The sequence below is a fragment of the Camelina sativa genome, chromosome 20, assembly GCF_030686135.1.
Source record: "Camelina sativa cultivar CO46 ecotype springtype chromosome 20, ASM3068613v1".
NCBI classification, from domain to species: domain Eukaryota; kingdom Viridiplantae; phylum Streptophyta; class Magnoliopsida; order Brassicales; family Brassicaceae; genus Camelina; species Camelina sativa.
In genome coordinates, this window is record NC_141899.1 from 30,400,258 (window position 1) to 30,410,882 (window position 10,625).

At 38.8% G+C, this 10,625-nt stretch overlaps 1 protein-coding gene, 1 long non-coding RNA gene and 1 pseudogene across 2 annotated transcripts; 2 read left to right on the forward strand and 1 right to left on the reverse strand.

The window, feature by feature from the left end:
• The first annotated feature begins 20 nt into the window (after positions 1-20).
• Positions 21-557, forward strand: LOC147919641 (protein POLLENLESS 3-LIKE 1 pseudogene; annotated as a pseudogene).
• A 177-nt stretch (positions 558-734) lies between these two features.
• LOC104771594 (tubulin beta-4 chain) lies at positions 735-2,723 on the reverse strand. Its single transcript, XM_010496143.3, has 3 exons — positions 2,182-2,723; positions 1,730-1,999; positions 735-1,629 (listed from the first exon to the last, which is right to left on the reverse strand). Exons 1-3 carry the CDS (start codon positions 2,573-2,575, stop codon positions 959-961), a joined length of 1,335 nt encoding a protein of 444 aa, XP_010494445.1. The 5' UTR covers positions 2,576-2,723; the 3' UTR covers positions 735-958.
• Positions 2,724-4,306: 1,583 nt separating this feature from the next.
• Positions 4,307-5,375, forward strand: LOC147919642 (uncharacterized). Its single transcript, XR_015592146.1, has 2 exons — positions 4,307-4,814; positions 4,929-5,375. It is a non-coding gene; the product is annotated as an uncharacterized LOC147919642 (long non-coding RNA).
• The last annotated feature ends 5,250 nt before the right edge of the window (positions 5,376-10,625 follow it).

Genomic DNA, 10,625 nt, shown 5'->3' on the forward strand with positions numbered 1-10,625 from the left:
AATCATTTTGGAAGTCTTTTGAACGGGCTAATGATATGTTAGCAGAAAGAGAACGTCCCAAAGTAGCGGATAATCCAGAAGAATTGTTGAGAAGTAGCTCTGCAGATAACATCTCTTCAAGGTGTTCAAGTGTGATGAAAGAAACCGAGGCTCTAGCTGGAACTAGCACAGAAGTGGATAACATTTACAAGACGAACTCACATGCTTCCTCTGAATCGGTTGAACAAAACTCGCCAGGTTTGATTACACAACCCCGGGAATGTAAATGGGGAGGAGATGAGGAAGTAGATCAGAGAAAATGGAATGTGACAGTTGATGCTGCTCGAAGGCTAAGGTTTGGGAATCATTATGAGAAGAGCGTTGAAACAGAAGCCTCGACTACTAAAGGGAAGACACTGGGTCAGAATTTGATTGACGAACTGCATCAATTCATCAGTGGTGGTGGTGATGGAGATTGCATGACAAGCAAAGCAAGGAAGTTGTGTGCAGATTTAATCAAAGAAAGGGAAGATCACGAAAAAGCATGTCAGAGAACTGCTTCAGAATCTTCTCCATAGGTCAACGAAGTGTTTAAGCTTGACAATTACTACCACTAATTACTACACTAAATGATGTATAGTTTGAACAACTGAAGAAATGAATTTTTTTTTATCACTATTATAGAGTTACTTTGAAATTGAGAGTGTATGTTTCGAGTAGGGAAATGAAAGCTCTGAGCAAAATGCGACACAAACTTGAAAGAACAAAAGCAATATTTTTCCACTGACAAAAACAATAAGCAATACACGCAAAAGTTAAACAAATCCAGAACGAGAATGGGTTTCAATAACAGAAGGAACACACATGAACGAAATAAAGAGATATTACGGAAAAAAATTCAGGGTTGAGGGAAAGAGAAGAAAGAGAATGCTGCTTGCTTACACAGCTTACGAATCCAAGGGAGCCATTAGACAACATCTTAAGTCTCGTACTCCTCTTCTTCCTCCTCGTACTCCTCTTCTCCGGCTGTAGCATCTTGGTACTGCTGGTACTCTGCGACAAGATCATTCATGTTGCTCTCTGCTTCAGTGAACTCCATCTCGTCCATGCCTTCTCCTGTGTACCAATGAAGGAAAGCCTTTCTCCTGAACATAGCTGTGAACTGCTCACTCACACGCCTGAACATCTCCTGGATTGAAGTTGAGTTACCAATGAAAGTGGACGCCATTTTCAAACCCTTTGGTGCAATATCACAGACACTGGACTTGACGTTGTTTGGGATCCATTCAACAAAGTATGATGAGTTTTTGTTCTGGATGTTCATCATCTGCTCATCAACCTCTTTGGTGCTCAGCTTTCCACGGAACACAGCGGATGCAGTCAAGTAACGTCCGTGACGAGGGTCAGCAGCGCACATCATGTTCTTAGCATCCCACATCTGCTGGGTCAGTTCAGGGACACTCAAGGCACTGTATTGCTGTGATCCTCTCGATGTCAATGGAGCGAAACCAACCATAAAGAAGTGAAGCCTAGGGAAGGGGATGAGGTTCACAGCAAGCTTCCTAAGGTCAGAGTTTAGCTGACCAGGGAAACGAAGACAGCAAGTAACACCACTCATTGTAGCAGAGATGAGGTGGTTAAGATCACCAACTAATGAAACACACAAAAGAAACAAAACAAGTCAGGACTCAAATCACATCACATCACATGAATAAACCAGTTACAAGAGATTGTAAAATAATATACTCACAGGTAGGGTTAGCAAGCTTCAAGGTACGGAAACAGATATCGTAAAGAGCCTCATTGTCCAAAACCATACACTCGTCAGCGTTCTCAACAAGCTGATGCACAGAGAGAGTAGCATTGTATGGCTCAACAACAGTGTCAGAGACCTTAGGAGAAGGAAACACTGAAAAGGTCATCATCATACGATCTGGATACTCTTCTCTAATTTTAGAAATCAAAAGAGTTCCCATTCCAGATCCGGTTCCTCCACCCAACGAATGACACACTTGGAAACCTAAAAATCCAATAAACAAAACCATATATATATATCACAAAAATGTACATAACAGAAAACCATCTCAATCAACAAAGACCTAAATCGATTTCGTTTGTTCTCGTTTCCTACGCGGCTACGATGCAATAATCAGATTCAAACAAAAAAAAACAGATCGAGATTCAAAAAAAAATGGTTGGCACCTTGAAGACAATCGCTGTTCTCAGCCTCCTTCCTGACAACATCGAGAACGGAATCAATCAACTCAGCACCTTCGGTATAATGACCTTTGGCCCAGTTGTTACCAGCACCGGACTGGCCAAAGACGAAGTTATCAGGACGAAAAATCTGACCAAAGGGACCAGATCTGAGGGAATCCATGGTACCAGGCTCCAGATCCATAAGAACAGCGCGAGGAACGTATTTCCCACCGCTAGCTTCGTTGAAATACACATCGATACGTTCAAGCTGTAACGGAGAATCGCCTACGTATTGACCGGTGTGATCAATGCCGTGTTCGTCGCAGATCACTTCCCAGAACTTTGCTCCGATCTGGTTTCCACATTGACCACCTTGGATGTGAAGGATCTCTCTCATTTTTTTTTTTTTCTTCTTCTCTCTCGATGTTGTCAAAGAAAAAAAAAAGAGAGAAATGGGCGACTCCTTTTTTTTTTTCCTTTTTTTTTTTTTGTTTGTTGTCCTTTGGAATAGGTTTAAAAAGGGATTGTGGAATGGGTAATAATCAGCTATATATAGTTTACGTCTTCTTCAATAAGCTTTTCTAAATTAATTATTTGCAGTTTAGTCCTTTTAGTTTTTATTTGGTACCCTTATTGTTTCGTTTGTTTCGTTTTTTGGTACACTCTGCGCTGTATGACAGCGGAGGATTTCAAAATATATCTGTACTGTCCCACTTGTCTATAAGATATTTTTGGTATTTAAGTAAAATTTTTAAAAACAAGAATATTATATTAATTACGTTTGTGAATAGTACAAAGGATAATTAATTTTTTTCGCCGTTTACAAAATTATAACATAATGACAAATTACATTATTTTGAAATTTCAATGTATTGAAGGGAGAGAGAGATTAGTTCTTCTACTAAAAGACAGCAAAATTTTAGTGGTTTTTTTGTTCAAAATGAAAGTTTTGACTATCCAAGGGAGATCATAAAGTTGGGCCCTCTTTATAATCCAAAAAGGCCCATCATTTTTGGTATAGCCTCGTGAATAAAGTTGACGAAGAAGAATTGTGTCTCTCGTGAATAAGGTTGACGAAGAAGAAGATTGAAACGTTACATTACATTTGCTATTTGGGATTTTTATTTGGTGTAACCCAAGTCACACGTCCATGGATATTACATGAACATAATTTTGATTTTAAGTTTCCACGTTATTGGACTTTTCTTTATGGACTTTAAACTTATTAAGTTTGTTTGGGTTTTAATAACATAAAATATAGACTCAACAAATATATATATACTAACCCGCGTGTATACCGCGGGCTGAACATTTTATTTTAAGAAAATCTGTAATAATAAATTTTATAAATAAATATACATACTGGTTTGTAATTGAAAATAATTGAAAATGTTGGTTTATTATCTGAGCAATCAGGGGATATTTTAAAACCGTTTATTGAAAGCCTGACATCTTCAAAGCCTGACATCTTCAAAACTTTTCGTCTAATGTTGACAGAGTGAGAAAAACTCTACCAACATATATAGGTTTTACCAACAAAATATTAGCATATATTGTATAATTTAAATTAAATACCTCATTGCTAAATAAAGTATATCTCCATTGATGGGATAAAAATTAAATTATTAATATTAAATATTCATCAAAAAAATTTAAACATATCAAATTACATCTCAAATAGATTTAATTCTTTCATTAGATAAATTTATTTATTACTAAACATATACTATTATGAATATTTATATTAATAAAATAGAAATAAGAAAAACATAAGTATTAATAATCTTAATCTTTTTTTTTGACAACTAATAATCTTAATCTTATAGCAATAGTTACAATGTAATCCATTATAATTGATAACATCATAAAGCAAACAAAAAAAAATTGTGTAATTAGATAAGATTCTATCAAAATATCATAATGTTGACAAACAAAATTATATCTAAGTATTAATTTTAATTTTTACAATCTCAGTTTTTTCAAAATATTATATTATTGTCTTAATAAAACAATAATAATTAATATTATTTTTTAAAAGGGAAAGATTAGTTCCAAAAAATTCAAGCTACAAAAGTTTGAATATCTATATGAATACAAAAATATGCATAATCATTGTTTTTTTTACTCTACAAACAAACCATGTGTGAGTTGGGCCCTCTCAATAGCTTAATGTCTCAATCTCAAATAAAATGATCTAAGACCTCATTTTTGGTGTGTCGAGACTCGAGACACATATTATGGTCTCAATCACAAATAACATGATCTACGATCTCATTTTGGTCTATCGAGACAAATATTATGGTCTCGATTAATCTCAAATAAAATGATCTAAAACCTCATTTTCAGTGTACCAAGACAAATATTATGGTCTCAATCTCAAATAAAATGATCTAAGACCTAGATCTTCGTTCTCCACCTCCAGTTTCTTTTTGTGTTTTTTTTTTTTTTCAAAAAAAGCAACCTAGTTCCTCTAGTTTACTCTACAAGAAACGGGTTGTATAGGTTTTGTTTTTAACCTTAGCTATCGAGGTTGTCTATTTCGAGATGTCGATGTGTATTGAAGCGTTGAGTTGTTATTCAGCGTGGCTTGGCTCTGCCGCAGCTATTGGTTGCCTACTTAAAAGACAGAAAAGACAGTAAGTTGTTCGTCTCCTCTAGACTCTAGTCGCTAGTTAATTATCATTTGAGTTTTCTTTTTGATATATATATACTTATAAAATTTTGTAATTATGTGATGTCAATGGCTTAAGCTGTCTAAAACATGTACAAAAGGAAATGAAGCAAACGTTTCAGGTAATTTGTAACCCTGGCACAGGACAAATCCTTGAACTTACCAAAAGTGGAGACGAGTAGTGTTAAGGTGATGAGCTATCTTGGGTATGATACTATGATCCAGTTGAGAAACAAAACAATACAAGGTGTTGTCAATGGCATTGTGTCTGATAGTTTCGAGAAGCATCAAATAATTATGACATTAATGATCGAATCTATATTAGACCCATTAATGGTGTTTTGTATAATTACATACGTTCAGTTACAAGTTTTCAGAGGATTCTGTGGTCGTTTTGCTTTATGTTGGTATAGAGTAGAGAAGTATAGCTAAGGCTAAATATGTAATTAGTGTTGTATAAAACCCTTATGCACATGAGTATATATATTGTAATCTCTGAATCAATACACTTAAGCCTTTCCTTACATGGTATCAGAGCAGTGAATCCTAGACCTAAAATTTTTTTTTTTCTTTCGCCGCTCTGCGCTTTCTTCTCTTCTTCTTCTCTTTTCTTCTTTCTTCTTTCTTTCTTCGATCTCTTGTAATGGCTTCCTCTGATGTTATCAACACCTCTTCTCCTAATACTCTCCACAATATCAACATGGCAAATGTTACAAAGCTTACTGCTTCTAACTTTTTGATGTGGAACCGCCAGGTCCGTGCATTGCTTGCTGGTTACGGTCTTGCGGGCTTTCTCGACGGTACCACTGCCGCTCCGGACTCCACCGTTCTTGTTGCCGGTGCATCGGCTCCCAATCCGGCGTATGATCTCTGGGTACGTCAAGATCAGCTTCTGGTGGCTAGTCTCCTCGGTGCGATCTCTGTTGAGCTTCAGCCAATCCTCTCTAAGGCCTCCACTACAGCCCAAATTTGGAGTCTTCTCTCTGCCACTTATGCAAGCCAACTTGGGGTCATATCAAGCAACTACGGGAACAGATCAAACTTTGGCGAAAAGGTACTCGCACAATTGATGAATATGTTCAAGGGTTAGTCTCTCATTTTGATCAACTTGCTGCACTTGGTAAACCATATGAACATGAGGAACAGATCGAGTATCTTCTTAGTAGTCTACCCGACGATTACAAATCGATCATTGATCAAATCGAGGGTCGTGATACCCCTCCCACCATGGCTGCGATTCATGAAAAGCTTATTAACTTCGAGTTGAAGCTTCAATCCAATGCCTCCATCTCCTCTGTCGTGCCTGTCACGGCAAATGTTGTCTTCAACAAGCCATATGGTCATGCCAACAACAACAACTCCCGCTCTCAACGCTCTTCCTCTCGTGGTAGTTCCTCTACCAACCCACGCAATGGCCAAGGTCGAGGTTACCAGGGTCGTTGTCAGCTGTGCGGTGTCGTTGGTCATAGTGCCCGGTGGTGCTCTCAGTTGTCTGCCTCTGCTCGCGGCTTTCAACCTACTGGTGGCGGATACTCTCCGTCTTCTGGCTCGCATGGGACTCCGCATGCTAACGTTGCTACTATTCCTCCGTACAACTCGGCAAATTGGGTGATGGATAGCGGTGCCACTCACCATCTTACATCTGATCTATCAAACCTTGCCCTACATCAACCATACTCCGGCGGTGAAGAGGTTCAGATTGCCGATGGTTCTGGTTTAAAAATCACACATACGGGTTCCGCCTTACTCCCTACACCTTCTAGTTCTCTTGCTTTAAAAGATGTTCTATATGTTCCTCATCTTTGCAAGAACCTTATCTCTGTATATCGCTTATGTAATGCTCATAAGGTTTTTGTGGAATTCTATCCTGCTTACTTTCAGGTGAGGGATCTGAACACGGGGGTCCGATTACTCCAAGGCAGAACTAAGAACGGACTATATGAGTGGCCGGTTGATCGTGATACCATCAATGTCTTCTCCGCGTCTGTGACATCCAAAACCGACCTCTCATCTTGGCATCTTCGACTTGGGCATCCTTCGTTATCTGTTTTAAACACTCTTGTTTCTAAGTTTTCATTACCTCTATCTTCTTCTACACAAACACAAAAACAATTATCTTGTTCCGATTGTCTTATCAATAAGAGTCATAAACTCCCTTTTTCCACAAATACAATTTCTTCTACTCAACCACTTGAATACATTTATACAGATGTTTGGTCCTCTCCAATAACCTCCTCTGAAAACTTCAAGTATTATCTTATTTTGGTTGATCATTTTACCAGATATACATGGTTTTACCCATTAAAACTCAAGTCCCAAGTCAAAGATGTTTTCATTGCTTTTAAAGCATTGGTTGAGAATCGGTTTCTAACGCGGATTAGAACATTGTACTCTGATAATGGTGGTGAGTTCATTGCCTTGCGCCCATTCCTATCATTACACGGTATCTCTCACCTCACCACGCCGCCTCACACGCCTGAGCACAATGGTTTATCGGAGAGAAAGCATCGACATGTTGTAGAAACAGGTCTCGCTATGCTCAGTCATGCCTGTGTCCCACAGAGCTACTGGCCGTATGCCTTTGCTACGGCGGTTTATCTCATCAACCGGATGCCTACCGATGTTCTTGGAGGTGATTCTCCGTATCATAAGTTGTTCCGCACCTATCCGAATTATCTCAAACTGCGGGTTTTTGGCTGTGAGTGCTATCCCTGGTTACGCCCATATCGAAACAACAAACTTGAGCCTCGCTCGACACCGTGTCTGTTTCTCGGTTACTCACTCACACAGAGTACTTACCTCTGTTTTGACACTGTTACTAAGAGGCTTTATACATCGCGTCATGTGAGGTTTGTTGAGAATCGGTTCCCACTCTCTGCGACTCCCTTGTCCACGACGGTCTCCTCACCGATATTGTCGTCTTCTTCTCCTTCGGTTTTGATTCCGGTCTCGCAGCCACCGGTTTCTTCTCTGCCTCCGTCGGACTCACCCCCGTGCAATGATTCTCATCCTGACTCCTCTGCGGTTCCCGATTCCACGTCTTCGCCATCCGTGGTTTCTCCGACTTCATCTCCGACTTCGTCTCCGGCTTCGTCTCCGGCTTCGTCGTCGACTTCTGCTGATTTGACTCACGAGACACGAACAAAGAGAGTTCACGATGACTCTTCGATACGGGCCTCTCCAGGTCCAACTCAACCCTCTTCTTCCGAAGGCCCATCTTCGTCAAGCCCATCACATATCGCTCCAAGTCCAATAGATCCATCTCCTACTCGATCGGATTCCTCTGCAACTTCCACACCGACAGTTGCTTCCTCGCCACTGCAACCTCCGCCTCCGATACCTCACTCTATGCGCACACGATCCAAAAACAATATTCACAAACCGAATCCTAAGTACGGTCTTGCTGTTGTCACAACACCATCCATTCCGACAACCGTAGCGGCTGCATTACGAGATCCCACCGTCTCTGGTTTACGTGGATGATATCATCATCACTGGTCCACCGTCTCTGGTACGTGCTTTTCACTCATCCCTTGCTCGTCGTTTCTCGCTGAAGGACCTTGGTCCTTTAAGTTACTTTCTGGGTATAGAAGCAATACGCACCTCGTCTGGCCTTCATTTGATGCAACGGAAGTACATTACTGATCTTCTCGCCAAAACAAAAATGCAGGATGCGAAGCCAGTACCAACCCCAATGTCTTCTTCCTCTCAGCTCACGGTTCTTTCTGGTACACCTCTGGCTGATGCGAAGGAATATCGGATGGTAGTTGGTAGTTTGCAGTATCTTGCGTTCACAAGACCTAATATTGCCTTCCCGGTTAATCAACTTTCACAGTTTATGCATCGGCCTACTAACCTCCATTGGCAAGCTGTGAAGAGAGTGTTACGGTATCTTGCTGGCACGCGAACCCATGGTATTTTTCTGCGTCGTGATGCTCCTCTTACAATACATGCGTTTTCTGATGCTGATTGGGGTCGAGATAAAGCGAACTATGTGTCCACAAATGCCTATATCATATATTTTGGTGGCAGTCCTGTGTCTTGGTCTTCAAAGAAGCAACGAAGTGTCTCTCGTTCGTCCACTGAGGCTGAATACCGAGCGGTTGCTAACACCGCATCAGAACTTAAATGGATATACTCCTTGTTGACTGAGTTGGGTATTGAACTTCCGTCGGCTCCGGTAATATACTGTGACAATATTGGGGCAACCTATCTTTGTGCTAACCCTGTTTTCCATTCTAAGATGAAACACGTCGCGCTTGACTATCATTTCGTTCGCGAAAACGTTCAGTCTGGTACACTTCGTGTGGCTCACATTTCGGGTGATGATCAGCTCACTGATGCTCTTACTAAACCACTACCACCACCGCGCTTCACCGAGTTAAATTTCAAGATTGGAGTCAAGAAACTGCCTCCATCTTGAGGGGGCGTATAGAGTAGAGAAATATAGCTAAGGCTAAATATGTAATTAGTGTTGTATAAAACCCTTATGCACATGAGTATATATATTGTAATCTCTGAATCAATACACTTAAGCCTTTCCTTACAGTTGGAAGTTCAGATTTATTCAAATTGAGGGAACTTTCAATAGACGAAGGTGTTATGTAAATATGATTAACTACAATGGTAAATCAGTTACAGGCTTAATGGTCAAAGCATACAACCAGCTTTGGGCAAGATTGTGGTAGGCGTACACATTGTTGGAGTGACTCGGACGAATGAAATTGTGTTGGCGTCGTGCTATATTGTGCCTTTCGACCACTTCTTCTACAATATCTAGAGAAAAACAATCATAAGACTTCAAATCCAAGGAACTGAAGTGTTTCCTTATAAACTAGTTAGCATATTTCTAAACCATACAGAGGACGTGAAGGTTTTGCAAGTGATTTAATTAACAAGGACTAGCTAGTCTGGCTCTAGGTTGGATATTATTACTGTCATTAACCTTCTTGGATAATTGTTTTCCCTTGTTTACTTGTTTACAGTTGGCAATGGTTGTTCTAAGCTAAAATTTGAGAAAACATACCAAAAACAAATATAGAACCTCTTTAGTGGGATGCTAGATGGATGATGTTTGTTGTAATAGGATTGCACTTTGTATCCATCTAAAACAATTGATTCTTTTACTCAAATTTTGATATAAAATGGACGATTGTGGTAAGAAAAAAAAAACTTTATGGAATGTTCTAAGCTTTGTAAATAAAATGGTTTACAGGCTCATGCCAACCCATAAAAATTGCCTATTGTAGGTTAGATTCCATATCAATGTCACTAATTTGGAATTTTGGCGTACTCTTCATATTCTAAATTAAATATTTATAAAACGTACTTTTTTCTTTAGAAGAATTTCCCAAATTTCTCAACTTTCAAACATATTTCCATTCCAAAAAAAAAAATATAAAGTATGAAAAAGCTGAATACATCTAATTCCTGAACTCTGTTTTAACTTCAAAACTAAGGTGGGTGTGCTCCTATTTCCTAATATTCTAAATTAATTATTTTAAAACTAAAAATATATAAATCGATAAGGTACTTCTTCAAATTTTTAATTCCAAAAAAAAAAAAACGTACTTCTTTGAATTCTAGAAGAATTTCCAATTTTCCAAACATCTTTTCATTTAAAGAAATTAAAGTAATTAAACCTTTATGTAATCTAATTCCTTAACTCGGTGTTAACTTTTAAACCAAAGTCACTAAATTAAAAATAAATATAAAGATCTTTAACGTACTTCTTTAAATTTTTTAAAAGAATTTTCCAAGTTTTAAATCATCTTTT